Source organism: Chinchilla lanigera, unplaced genomic scaffold (genome assembly GCF_000276665.1).
Source record: "Chinchilla lanigera isolate Chin_1 unplaced genomic scaffold, ChiLan1.0 scaffold00019, whole genome shotgun sequence".
Taxonomy (NCBI): domain Eukaryota; kingdom Metazoa; phylum Chordata; class Mammalia; order Rodentia; family Chinchillidae; genus Chinchilla; species Chinchilla lanigera.
Window position 1 is genome coordinate 18,085,920 of NW_004955420.1, and position 14,932 is coordinate 18,100,851.

Genomic DNA, 14,932 nt, shown 5'->3' on the forward strand with positions numbered 1-14,932 from the left:
ATATGTTAATATGATTATGAAAGCATTCTTTGTAGTATTTTCCATTCACAATACATTTTGTCATTTTTTTAGGTATGCTAGGCATTCATTGGCACATTTTAAAGATTTGGTGAATTAAGGTCATGTTTCTAATGTAACACTTCTATTAAATTTATGCATTCTTACATCTGGTAATCTGAGCAACTTCATTCAAGATTACAATATGTAATATAACAACTATTATTAATCTTTATCACCTTGTTTTGAAACTCAGTATCTTTTTTATTGTTTTTGTGTTGTTTTGTTTTTGTCTTTGTTATAGTTATTTTGTCATTTTTTTCTTATTAAAATAAAAAAAGAAAAACTCTCGTTATCCCAGAAGAGCCCAGAACATGTCACTTATTCATTTGAAAATCTTAGACAAATAATCAAGCTGAACTTCTTTTCTTTCTTAGTTTTGTCTTGATTGAATGATGTTTCAAGCATTTCTGTGTAACCAAGGTCCAGGTCACTGTCTGGGAGTAGAGGACGGATGCCCAAGCTAATGCCATACTAGTTTTACTTCATTTTGCCTTTGTGTTTCATTTTTCTTTTACCAAAATTGCCTTTAGCTTAGCCTTCTTTTCACTGAATTTTTAAATAAAACATGTATTGTGTTTTGATGTAAGATTCAAACTGCCTAAAATTTCATTTTATTTGATTTTTTTGGGGGGGTAGTGGGAATCGAACTCAGGACATTGCGCTTGCCAGGCAGGCCCTTGTGCCACTGAGCTATGTCCCCAGCCCCTAAACTGCCTAATATTTTAGATCTTTGGACTATTTTACATGTACTTTTAATTTATTTCTGTAAATGATGTGATAGCAACTGGATTACAAAAGTTTTCTTAATTTAATACAGAATTATTGGATCCGATATGGAGGACGACAAGATGAGAATCGGTGAGTTTTCCGGTCAGATTTTTTTGTTTCTTTTCAATGAAAAGAGATACAGAACATCTTATAAGGAACTTTACTTGGCATGATATTGGCAAAAAACACAATTAACAATTTTGAGCTGCATATTAAGTGATCTGTGTCCTGATCCTAGCTATTCCTGTCACATTTGTGTGACCTTAATCTTTTCCCCTGGGTCTCATGATTTTCCTAAAATGAGGGAACTGAGTCAGTTGAATCAAGTTGAATGCTAACATTGTGTGATTCCAAATCAGGGAGAGTTGGATCCTGTTTTGTTTGACTTATTAGTGGAAAAAAGCTATGAAATTTTCTTGTGATGGTGAATTCCTTTTACTATGTTTACTTGAAATTAAGAAGTTCAGAAAACTTTTATGCAAGGTAAGTGTGGTACTAGCTCACAAGTGAGAATTCAGATTTTACAACAGTTGAAGTAAATTTACTGTATCAGTAATTCAAACTCATAGCATATCTGAGTTATGTATATTTTAGGTCACATGGTCCAATTTATTTTCAAGCTGGGAAACAGGCCAGGTCGAGGGAAGAGACTTAGACCTTCATGAAGAGGGCCTGGCAGGTCCAGTTCTTACTCAGAATCTTCAGGTCCTTCATTAGTTTTGAAGGTCTTAACACTGTGGTAGTGTAAGATTACTGCAAAAGAATAAAGAGTGTACATCCAAACATGCATGTTTGGATCTGTCCAATCTGTGTACGTTGAAGGCACAGCCTACTATCATTTGCACATTTGAACTGTATGACACAAACCTATATGTTCTTCAAAGAATAGCAAAGAACTATAACATTAGGGCACACTTTATTTCAAATCAGTAATTATGCAGTGATTCATCCATGCTCAAGGTATAGTACAGTATTTCAGCATTATGGAAATGAACATGGACATTTTTTTCTTATTCCTTGGCATGATAGTTTAATTTGCAGGGAAGGGGTTGAGGTATAAATGCAATTAATTGTAATGGATGTTGGAAAAGTATTCAGAAGAGTGAAATGGAGCATGATCCTTGAGAAAACAGAGAATTTCACAGAAGTGGAGACATTTGATTTTTTTTATTTTGAAAGCTAGATGGATTTGTGTGCAGTATACACAGATACATGCCAGAGAACCATGGGCTGACGGGCTACAGCATATTTGCCTTTAACTGTCTTGACTCAATGCGAACTTGTGATTTCAATTCTTTGAATGGACAGGGTACCTTCAGGCGTGAATGTGGAAGAGGCAGAAGTTCACGGATTGTCAGTGGGAAAAAAGTCATCACCCAAGATAGATCGAGATCTAACAGAGGGTAAGTTTCTGCGCGTTGTTATCCTTACTAGAGGAGAAGAGAGGGGGCTATGAACAGTTCTGATCTAGATCAAGATGGAGCCCACATTTTCTGGAAAACAGAGTGAAGCTTAATCTAGGACAGTTCCTCTGTCTAAAAGGGAGGCTTACAAATAGAATGCCTCAGATTTGTATATCTTTGCAAAAGTGAACCAAATTCCCTCCCTCATCTGTGCCCCCAGGAATACTGAGCTAGGCAAGGACTACGCAGTCGTCCCATCCTGAGTCAAATTCTGGAGGCGTAGCAGGGTCGCAGGACTTAATTCTCTCATGTAGTTGGTGAGGGCGAGGTAACACGGGATCACAGCATTTCTAAGAAACAACGAGAAGAGATAGGTCACATGAGATTATATTGGTTCACCTAAGATATTCGAAGTATATACACCTGAGCAATGCTTTAAGGAAAAGTAGATTTTTTTTTAACGTCTTTTCCATGTGGAGAATTAAACCCAGGGCCTTATGCATGCTAAACCCTGCACTCTACTACTAAGTTCCATCACCAGCCTCAAATTAGACGGACTGAATTGGCAGAGGTGTGGAAGGAACCATTGTAGATGATAAAACAAATAGAGCAAAGGCAGAGAAATAAAAACAGCAACATATTATGTGCCTATTTGTGTAAGATCCAAATTGGTGGAATCACAGATGGGGTGTTGCCAAAAGAATTTTTTTAATAGAGCCAAATGAGGGAAAAGAGAAAACAGAGAAAGAACAAAGAGAAATATATATACATATATATACACGTGTGTGTATATATATGCATATATGTATATATATACATATATATGTATATCTATACACGAGGTTAGCTGAGATAATTGTCCTCCTGATGTCTACCGGTTTATTGAAAGGAACAGTTAATGCTTAAATGTTTTTTCTTGACCAATTTTGCATGCTTATATCTGGTAATCTGAACAACTAATTTGAAGACAACAATATGCAATGTAGCAATCATTGCTGAATTCTACCATCCTGTTTAACGAAGCTCTGTATTGTTTCTATTTTTTAAATTACTTTTTATTCTCTTTAATTGTTTGATCACTTGCATTCTTACATCGGTAATCTGAGCAACTTCACTGAAGACAACAGTATGTAATATAACAACCATTGTTAATTCCTATCATCTTGTTTTGAAATCCTGTATTATTTTTATTGCTTTTGTTTTCGTCTTTGTTGTTGTTATTTTGTTACTGATTTTTCCTCTTTAAAATAAATAGAGCCAAATAGTGTTATAATAGTAAACTATTAGCAATATTAGTAATAGCAATAGTAATTCTTGTTGTTGTTTTTTTTTTGGTTTTTCTCCGGTACCGGGAGCTGAACTCACGACCTTGTGCTTGCCAGGCAGGCGCTTTTGCCACTGAGCTAAATCCCCAGCCCCAGCAATAGTAATTCTTAATACTTATTGTTTCTATATCTTTTATAATCTTTCAAGCAAATTTACATACAGTTCATTTTAATACTAGCAGCCTTGCATATGTATGAAGGGGTCTAGTTAATGACTTTGTGAGAATCTCACAGCTCATAATATGTTGGGCAGGCATTTGAAGTCAGACTTTGAAATCTGATTCCCATTTTCTTCTTCACCTGCTGCATGGAATGTAAACATGTCTAGCCTCAGAATGTAGCCTCTAACACAGCCTTCCCTGGGGGTTATGGTTTATATATTAATGTCCACTCCCAAAACCTCTTGGGGTCAGAGACAGTGGCTTGAGGATGGTGACTGGATTATGAGGTTGTAGAGCTGATTTGCTGGTAGGAGGTGGAGTCTGTTCGGAAGAGAGAGCTCAGAGGGGGTGTGGCCAGGCAGAGTTTATCTCCCTTCCGGGGCCATCTCTTCTTCACTCTCTCTTCTTCCCTGCCACCATGCCCTGAGCAGCTCTCCTCCACCAGCCCCTCTGCCATGCTGTCCTGCCTTGGAGCCAGCCCACTATGCACCAAAACATGAGCCCAAGCAAACCTCTCCTTCTTCAAGTTGCCAGTGTCGGGTATAGTGTCTCAGCAACAGGAAAATGACTGACACTGGACATCCATGTAGGACTGGTTCTAGGACTCCCCACTTCCTAGCACACCAAAATCCAAAGATGCACAAGTCCCTTATATGAAATGGATTAATATGTAACCTATTTATAGCCTCCGGTGTACTTTAACATCTATAAATGGCTTATAATACCCAATGCAATGTAAATACTATGTAAATAGTTGTTATACTCTGCCACTTAAAGAGTAGTGACAGAAAAGGCTATAACATGTTCAGCGCACACTCAATGTTTTCAACCGTTTTCAATACATGTTTGGTTGAATTTATTGGAGTAGAATTACTGATCAATACAGGTGGGCAACTTTAATGCAAGATATGAAGAGGTTTTCAGAAACCTGCATTGAAAAGTACAGCACTTGTCAGCACATTCCTGCAGTGGATTTGAAAACGTCTGGTTCTCTGTGACGTGTACATTTCCCAGCCCTTCTGTCCTTAGCTTCCAAGTCCATTTGAGCAGTAAACAGGATAATATGCTCATCTCTGACCTAGACCTCAGTTTTTAGCCACAAACCCCAGGCTATTTTACAACAGCCAGAAAGGTTCATGGTCAGCCAGAGTGCACGTCGGTTTTTCAGCTGAGAAATCACCCAGGAAGAGCATGCCAGTAGCTCAGCACTTTGCCGTACATGGGAAACTCCAGGACACTTGCCAGACTCTAAAGCTTTTTTGGTTCTCAGGAAACTGATGTCCAGCAATTGACTAACAAGGTTGGAAGGAAGAGTAGAACAGAGTACTGTAAGCCATGATTTGGAGGTGCTGCAAAACTCCATCCTTTCTGCAGTTTTCTTGGTTAAATAGGCCCATGGATTCTCTGGGAACTTCCTAGACCAAAGGAAAGAAAAATTCAACCAGTTTTTACACATGCAACCAGATTGTTTTTGTTGTGGTGGTGGCGGTTTTGTACTGTTTTATTTTGTTTTATTTTTTTTTTTTCATACTCCAAGCAGTTCTCCAAGGAATACCCGCTTGGTGCCGTAGAACTGGATGGGAGTTTGACACTCCAGGCAGGGAGACCAGAGGTGCTGTAAAGTCCCACAGGTGGAGGCCTCCGCCCAAGACTGCCCCCACTTCCCATAACAGTGCACTTCTGACTGGCCTGACCCACCGGCTACTAATGGGGCTCTCGTGACCCTCACTTTGAAGTTGGTTCATTTGTAGAGCACTTCACAGAACTCAGGGAAGCACATTTACCAGTTTACGGTGAAGGACTTTAGAGAAGGCACAAAGCAACAATCTGATGATGAGGTACATGGGGCAAGGTGTGGGGAAGGGGGTGCTTGGGCGTCACCTCTGGGGAAAACACCTTCCCAGCATTGCCATGTCTCCAGCAACCAAGAATCTCTTCACCTCCTGCTCTTCAAGAGCTTCAGAGAGCTTGCTCTCTAGCCTTCCACCCCTCGCAGAGGATTCTGGGCACGGACTCGAGTTTTGCTCCTTTCAGAGGGTCTTTCTGGGAACCAGTTTCAGTTATGGTACCACAAGAAACACATTTGGGCTAACTAAGAAACACAACTAAGAAACGTCACTAAGAAACACATTCCAGTTCCAGCAACCTGGGCTACCCCTGAAATCACTTCTTGAGCGTGAACTCAGATGGGAACAAAAAGGACTTTTTATGTATTTAAAAAAAAAAAACAAAACTCCTATCTTTCAGGTAATGGCAAAGCTTCCCAAGGCTTTGAACCAGGAATAAGTGCAGTGACCAAATGTATTTCTTTTTCTTTTTCTTTTTTTTTGTTTGGTACCAGGAATTGAACTCACGACCTCACGCCTGCTGGGCAGGTGTTGTGCTGCTAAGCTAAATCTCTGGCCCCCCAAATGTATTTCTTATGGTACCAAAACTGGAAAAGCTTTCTAGTTACTACACATCTAAATATGATCTAAATTGAAAGCAGTGGCGGATAAAAAGTTTCCAATCAGAAAATACTTTTATGTCTTAGTCCAGCTGAAAGCAGATCTCAGGCAGAAAAAGGTGAAGAACGTGCCACAAAGTATATTTCTTTTTTATTTCCCCCTGAGAGAGTGTCCTCTGTGCTGCTTACCTAGTCGTGCTTGTTAGTGCTCGAAGTGGCCAGCTCTGTAATGTGACGGTGAGAGTCACTCGGGGCCACATCCTGAGTGTTTAACTAAAGTGGTTCTGCCACTTTTTCATACTTTCCCTCAACCACTATTTTTTCCAAACGTCATGCTCAGCAATGATCCTAGACTCATTGGGGGTACGGAGGAAATAACACTGAACTTGGAATCGGGTGGCTCACTCCAGGATTGTGGGCTGCACGCTACTGGAAACCTAAGCCTCCTCGGACCCATGTTCCTTTTCTGGACATGAAGAACGATCACTCTTTGAGATGAGAACTGTCTTCCATAAACTGTGAACGGCTGTGCTCATAGAAGGACGCCTTGGCGTGCGCACCCCGAGCCTGCCTTGTGTGACGTTGTGGTGTTTGTGGGAAAATGAATCTTCTAACCCACGAACCACAGGCAGTGAGCACGAAAGGAGTGTACTTTCCTAGATGACCTCTGTTACTGCTGGAGAGCGGGAGCCAGGCGCATACTTTATGAATGAGAGAAGAATTAACTCAAATCTCCTCACACTGTGTTGAAGAATTGGCTGAAACTGTCAAATCAGACCTCGGAAACCAAAACCTACTGGACTGAGTTTTAATTTTAATCTTTCCCTCTGTCTGGTGTGCATCTGCGGTCATATGCAGGCTGCCGTATGAATGACAACTTTTTTCCTTTTCTTTTTTTGGTGAAAGGCTCGGTAATTGTTCTTGTCAAATGTATGTGTGGGAAATTTCTCAAAAAAAACTCTATACTTAGTGATAACCATAATAATACATGGAAGGCAGGTTTTTAATCCAGACTCTCCCTAAACATTTTGGATCTGAACATTGAAGATTCCATGTTACACTCTTCCTTTACCTGGTCATTGTGAGGTCCGGTTACGGGAAGTGTTAATATCTCAGCATCCTTCCCTAAGCTATCATTGTAAATTAAGGTGCTTCAGTCAGAATGAACACAATATTCCAGGCACCATTAACTAACTTAGTAATAGTGATGAGAAGAATAATAACAAATACTTATACAGTGTTTGGGTGATAAGACTATTTCTAAATGTTTCAGTCTGGTAATTTTAAAACTCATATCGTAAAAATAAGCTAATCATGTTCAAAGAAATGCACCCGCAAAAGAGAAGGCAAAGAAAATCGGGCAAAATACAGACAAACCCAGTTGACTACTACACGCCCTGTTTCTGCATTTCTATTTGAATTTTATTGCAGTATGTGCTTTTCCATGAACCTGCTGGTATCTGATCTTTATTGGTGAAGGAATATTTCTTTTGTATTTCTAACCTGGAGGGAATAGGCAGTTCACTCTTCCAAATACCTGAAAGAAGGTCTACATTTGATTAGGACGTTGAGTCCTAATCTGCTACATAGATTGGAGCAACTTTTCCCAAACTGCGTTTTGTGTTAAGAGCTTCTCCAGTTGGGATGAGAGCACTGCCTTGTTTGGCTTTATTCAGGTGGGAAAATAGCACAAATGTAGCAGTTTAAAACAACCATTTATTATATCACAGTTTCTGTGGGTCATAGCTCTGGGCATGATGTAGTTGAATCAATTCTTCAAGGTGGCTCATCAGGCTTCAGTGGTGCTGCCAGTCAGGGCTGGTATCTGCTTTGAAGCTTGGTTGGGAAGGATTTTCTCCCAAGAAAATCCTTGTTAAATGGCAGAAGTGTTAATATCCAAGTTAAATGGCAGAATTCAGTTTCTGAAGGGCTGTCGGACTGTGGTTCTTCAGTTCTCAGTTTGTTGTCAGTCAGAGGAAACCCTCGATTCCTTGCCATGTGAGCTTTTCCAACAGAGCCACTTGCTTCCTCTAAGCTTGCAAGCCAGGAAGGCCACAGACTGAAGCTACCAGCGGGAGAGAAACCACAGTTCTCTACAACAGAATTGTGGCTGTGGTGTCCTGCCACCTTGACATGCCCTTTGTTTAGAAGCCAGGTCCCCATGATACCGCACTTGTGGGAAGCAGATTGCTCAGAGTGTGAAAACCAGGAGCCAGTGACCAGTGTGAGCCATTGTAGAGTCTTCTTGCCTTGGAGGAAGGGAGGGCTGGAGTGTGGGAAGAAGGAAGGGAAAGAAAGAGGGAAGAAGGGGAGGCGGGGGAGAAGGAATTGACGAGGGCAGGAATCGTGTTGAACTAAGACTGAGAACTGCTACATCTTACATGACCTACTTTGGAGATTCATAAGGCCTCTTCATGTATTGGAAGTTCCAAATAGTTTTGTCAGTTTTACTTAAGCAAGTATTTTCTAAAATGTTCTGCACAACAGAATCTGAGGAACATAAAATTGTACTTTTCTATTCATCCAAAACTATGATACTGAAACTGGGTGTTTATGGATGCATATTTGGAACCCAAGAAATTCTGTACTTATACATTGCACTGACAGTTTTTAAAATTAATGGAGTCCGTGAGCGATCAGAATAAGCAACTGACAGCTAAGCACTGTCATGAGATTTCCTTTCTTGATGGACATAGGTACAGTGATGGTCACTTCGGCACCAGTGATTGGAGACTAACAGTAAATGAGGTGCATATCCTTATGAGACATATGATAGGGCCAGCTGAAAGCTTAAGTTCATCATATACACAAACGTTTTATAGTAGTTTAAGTAGAGAAATGTCTGTGTAGATATATCATTGCGTATCCAGGTAGTATAAGAAATACTAGTTCAACGAACATGGGCCAGATCACTGAGTAGAATATCCATGTGTGATGTGTGCAATCCAATATTTTATTTCAGCCAAATAATATTGTCTATTTCAGTAACATGGTTAATAATTTCAGCTTAGTTTTATGGTCTTCCTTTCATTTAAGCTAAGTGGTTTTGATATGATAGTTGTACAGAGCTTTGAAAACAATGTGTACATAGTTTTATGACTAGAAATATGGAAATAAAATTATATCACAAAGGATGTGTTAGCACTGGAGCTTTTAGGGGGGAATATTTGCTTTAAAAGAGAATCACACATTGCTCAAGTTTGAGAAATGCTATCTCATTCTTTTCATAGTTCATTAGTCACTGGATGTCGTGAAGCTTTTATCCTAAGTAGAATAATAAATAATCAGATGGTGGTATTCCCTTATTCGAACAAACTGTGCAATAGAGGTTAGCAGACATCAATTTTGGTGTCTGCACTTCCTTCTACAGATGTGTTTTAGGTCCCTGTGTTGGTGCCAGCTGCTCTTCTTGATGGAGGACAGAAGGAGTCCTTCCTCCCCTACCTTCATGCCCTCTTAGTGAGCTCTTTGTACCCATGGGCACTTGACAGGTCCTTATCCTTATTAGGAGTTTTATAAGAAGCAAAAAAAGAACACTGCTTTCTGCTCAGCTTCTGGTTCATGACATTTGCACTCTGCTATGTCTAAAGATTTCTTCACTGCCAGATGCTTTTTCTTCCATCCCACTGTAAGAGGAAAGGACCTTATCAGGCCAGGATTTTGTAATTTCACAGACTAAAACATGACCCTAGTGCATCACTCTCTGCAAAGACAACAAGAAGATGATTTTTCTAAAGTTGCAGGCTCTTTCCAGAGAGAGCAGCCTACAGGCAACTCTTCATTGTAGAAAAGGCATGGAAAGATTTTACTCAGAGAGCAGGGAGAAATAATTCTCCAAGTACGAGACCAGTACAGTCAGTCAAGCATTGGCAAGGACCCTGGCAGAGGAGTCCGATGACTCGGTGTGACTTCCTGGGCTACCTAGGGCAGGCATCGCTCTCGATCACAGTGGAACTGAGGTGTGCCTATCATGCCTGGCGGACAGGAAGAGGTCATCAAGTCGCTGTCTGCCATGCTATGGCGGATGTAGGAATGATGTCCTAGAAAGAAGGGTGAGTCTTGTTAGAGGCGAATCCTATGAAATGCCCAGTGTATTTTTTAGGATTATCCTGAATAAAATGAAAGAAAACCGTTTATCCCAAAACACAGTACACATTTCATATATAATTATGATAGAACAGGGAAGCCTTGTTACCGCGCATCTGTCTTTCTCGGAATCCAACCTCCTAAAATGTAATTTGTGTTAGCATTCCTGAGTAGTCCTGAAGAAACCAGTGTTCCCAAACTGTCCAGGGAAAGCTGTTGTGTGCTCCGTGCCTCCCTTCTTGAGGACAGAAGTAACCAGGAAAATGGTGTGCTCTGTCCCCGCAGGTGGCCCTCTGCTCTATGAGAATATCACCTTTGTGTACAACTCGGAGCAGCTGAACGGGACCCAGCGGGTCCTCCTGGATAACGTCCTGTCTGAAGAGCAGTGCCGGGAGCTGCACAGCGTGGCCAGAGTGAGCCCGCGATAGGGAGGGAGCCCGCGATAGGGAGGGAGCCCGCGATAGGGAGGGAGCCCGCGATAGGGAGGGAGCCCGCGATAGGGAGGGAGCCCGCCTGCCCTGCTGGCGGGTCAGGAGTCTGCGAGGGCCAAGGTTCAGGTTCACACGGATCCAGGGACTCAGGCCTGGAATTGTGCTTGCTTTAAGATGAGAGCTTTGGTGGCGGTGTACTTTCTAAGCTTCTGGCTAGGATGATTTTCGTTTTTCAGGTGACTCTGGGTAACTGTTGGTTTAAATCCCAGGACAGTGGCTCCCTAGCATGTGCCCTTCCTACCACTACAAGTCTCTGGAGAAGCCTCTTTATTTTAATCAATAATTCACCAATGGATAAGCCATTTCTATTCCACATACCTGTATAAAAGGTGTAACGTTTTGTAAGGAAAACATAGAGTGAAGGTTAAATAAAGGTACCTCTTGATTTGGAAGAATGAATTGTACCTGCATCCTGGAATAGGGTGTGCGTGGTTCTGAGTGTGGACTTGGGCTCCCAGCTTTCTGGCAGCTGAAGCAGGATGGAGGGGTGGTTCATCCGAGCAGTTGTCACTGAGAAAGCATCTGCTTGCCTTTCGCTTCCAGGGAATCATGCTTGTTGGCGACGGATACAGAGGAAAAACTTCACCGCATACTCCCAATGAAAAGTTTGAAGGTGCAACTGTCCTGAAAGCACTCAAAGTAAAGTCTTCCTTGTGGGACTGGGTCGCTAAGTATCCACCTAGAGGCATTTATGAATGATAGATGCGGGGCGGTCTGGGGAGCACGTCTGAAATGGGAACTGTCGGACGCCAGTTATCAAGCAGGGCCTAATGCATACTAGGCTACACCTCCAGGCATGCCTGTTGCTTTCTGTCATTCTTTCATTCAGTCATGCATTGATTCAACTTTACGTTTCCTAACTTTGTACCTGACTGAAAAATGCAACCCCTGTCTTGAAGGGGATCATGGTCTAGTTATGAGAACAGATCCAAACAGGTAACTTTTCTCTATTGCAAGAAATATTGTTACAGAGGGATAAAGAATGTACTCTGAGAGGAGCACGGAGCGGGCAGTTAGCTTTTACCTTTCCGTACTTCCTTGGCTTATTGTCCTAACCAAAATCCCCATGCCCCAGGTATCCCTCAGCGCAGAGATCGCCCCCTTTCCTGCTGGCTCAGTGAAGCCTAGTGCCTGTGTGTTCCAAGTCTCCCAGCCAAACCAGAGGGTTCTAATGCCTTGTTTTCCTTTCAGTTTGGGTATGAAGGCCGAGTCCCGCTGAAGAGTGCCCGTCTGTTTTATGACGTCAGCGAGAAGGCTCGAAAGATCGTGGAATCCTATTTCATGCTGAACTCAACCCTGTATTTCTCCTACACACACTTGGTCTGCCGAACAGCCCTGTCCGGTGAGATTTCACAGCTGCACTAGTTCCTCTCTGCTCCCCATGTGATGGGAACGATGTTGCTGAAAACCTGTGTGTCTAAAAAAAAAAAGAAAAGGAACCCCAAAAAAGCTTCTGAATTCTTTGTTTTTCCCATGCCTCTTTTTCTCCCTTTCATTTCCCTAACGATCCAGAAGACCTTACACTTTGCACCCCGTCTCTTTCAAATTCATTTCTTCTCATTGCTAAGGTCACACGGAGAGATGTTTTCCCGTTCTAGGTTTCTTTTCTCAGAGAACCAGGAACTTGGACATTACAGTCCTTACATCACAAGCACCAAGTACAAACGGAGACAATGAATGAATGACTGAGAATGGTTGAAAGGGAAAGAGTCTTCCTCACTCCCCAATCTCTGTCATTTCCTCTCTGCTTTCTTTCCTTCTCCCACCCTGAGTGGGAGAAAAAGGATGTCACAGGAGTAGACGTCACACTTGCGGAGTTTTAACAGATCAGAATCATTTGTTTACCCTTTCACGCTATCCTTATCCTTTTGCTGTTGCGTGTGAAGTGGTACCCGTGAACTACATGAAATTTACGCATATGTGTTTATGTCAGAGAACTGACAGAGTTGAAGAGATGGGTCGGTTGCATAGTTTCACATCAAGTTTACGTCCAAACAGCCCAGTCTCTTGACTGCCCACTGTCCGTCCGTCCTTCTTTCCTTGCTCCCTCTCTCCCTCCCTTCCGTCCTTCCTTCCACCATGAGAGAAGACAGGTATGTCATCTGCTTTTCTGTTGGAAGTTGCTGCACTTGATCTCTCATTTGTCACATTCTTTTTGGTGGCAGGTCAGCAAGACAGAAGAAATGACCTCAGTCATCCCATCCATGCCGACAACTGCCTGCTGGATCCCGAGGCCAACGAGTGCTGGAAGGAGCCCCCTGCTTACACTTTCCGGGATTATAGGTACGGCCAGCACCTCCTTCCAGCCGAGGTTATCAGAACCCACAGAAGCTAGGAAGTTGCTTTCTTCGACTTGTTCGCATGTTCATCTCTGCGAAGCAGAGATTTTCAATCTGCCCTGAGAAGTGCCGTTGGCATTTTTCTTAAACAGTATGTACATTTTGCATCCTATTAACTAGGGTGTTTTTTAGTCACTTTGTTTTGACTGAGACATACCCTTTGTGGCAGATGTGCTTCAGTCTGAGTACGTAAGCATGATGTTCCGACATGTGTAAGATCCTGTCGCATCCCTTAGCTATTAGGCACACCTGAGAGGAACTACGTCCACATTTTACCAGTAAGAAATTCAAAATGCAAAATAAAATAATATTCTGTTTCATGGAAAGATACCTGGGTATGTGACGAGACATCAGGAGTTGTAGTCTCACTGTATATAATAGTGTGTTGATTGTTACTACGCTGTGTCCTATTCAGAAACATTTATTTAGCACCCTCTTGTCCAAAGTCTGAGCTAACCCACAAGGGAACTCTCCAGCTAGGTGCTCTGGTTTTTTTTTAAATCTCTTTTAGAGTAACTCGTATATGGGAAAAAAAGAGAGCTATAAGCAATACAGATGGCTGTATTAAATCCAATCTAGTTAGTAGTTCTTTGAAGGAACTGAAATGTGAGATGAACTTTAGATATAATTAAATCTTTAATGCGGGTGGAATCAATAGGTACCTGAAGGGTATGAGGCAAACTTTATCAGATCTTACCTTCAAGGGTTTGGAGGGTCCGTTGCTTCAGTGTCTACTTCGAAGGCAACTTACTGATCAGGCAGGCCCGTTTACCACCAGCCTTTGGTACTCTGTGGGAATGATGTCGTAAGCATTAAATTGCATTAATGGTCTTCCTTTCATCGCTACAGTGCTCTCCTGTATATGAATGATGACTTTGAAGGAGGGGAATTCATATTCACGGAAATGGATGCTAAGACCGTGACTGTAAGTAACCCTCTCCCTGCAAATTCACTCAGCCTTTTGCTCACAGTCTTGCCATCTTTCCATGGAAGATAGGCTATTGGATTTCACAAGGTCAAGAATTTAAGGGGTGAGCGAGTCCCATTAAATATACAGATCATAAAACATCAGAGGTGGGAGCCCCATGCACATATGGTAGTCCATGTTAAAGATAGACTGGGTAATCGAGTTCTTAAGGATTTGCTCTGGTTGTATAGTAATTCACACTAGGAATCAAAACCTAGATCTTCTGATTCTTTATCAAGTAATCTGATAGAAATATAAAAACATAAATTCCTAAGTTACCCATGTCTAGGACAGATCAAATGATTGCACAGAATAGCTTCAGGTAAATTGGTGTTCTCTATGTTTGCACTAAGCATGCGGCTCTAAATCCCTGCTTACCAAAATGATCATATCTAGGTCTATGCATATGTGTATATGTGGATATATATCATTGTAAGTGTAAGAAGGAAACCTGTACCTGCAAATTGGTGTCCACACACACAGGTAAGGAAATCAAATATTGAATTCAACCACTGTCTGCCTAGGCAAACCAGTGCCTATAGGAAAACCAGCCTCTTTAACCCTTGGAAATACTATAGTTAGCATCTTTTCATCTTTATGCACCATGGTAGAAAAACCATTTTCCAGTTGAGGAAATCATATTATAAATAGACTATGAGGTATATCTTTCTTTTACATAAAATCTAAGTAGTTGGGACATGTGTATACAATAAACTTCAGGTTTGCCCTTACATTTCTGAAACTTTATAAGCTTTAAATTTAACTCTCATAGTTTGCATAATTTTCTAATCTATGATCACACATGACCAACTACTGTGATACAATCAAGTGGTATTAAAAATTCTATTACTGGGTTTAAAGAGAATTCCTGTGAGGATAATCAATA

The 14,932-nt window shown here is 41.5% G+C and overlaps 1 protein-coding gene across 1 annotated transcript in view; it reads left to right on the forward strand.

Annotated features, from left to right (window-relative positions):
- The window catches only part of P3h2 (prolyl 3-hydroxylase 2), a gene marked incomplete at its 5' end in the record, with an annotated part of 154,290 nt that overhangs the window by 121,767 nt on the left and 17,591 nt on the right, over positions 1-14,932 (forward strand). The window contains 7 exon segments of the mRNA XM_005383229.2: positions 878-918; positions 2,137-2,231; positions 10,535-10,662; positions 11,284-11,379; positions 11,932-12,082; positions 12,906-13,023; positions 13,929-14,004. Of these exon segments, the coding sequence (XP_005383286.1) occupies positions 878-918; positions 2,137-2,231; positions 10,535-10,662; positions 11,284-11,379; positions 11,932-12,082; positions 12,906-13,023; positions 13,929-14,004 (705 nt within the window).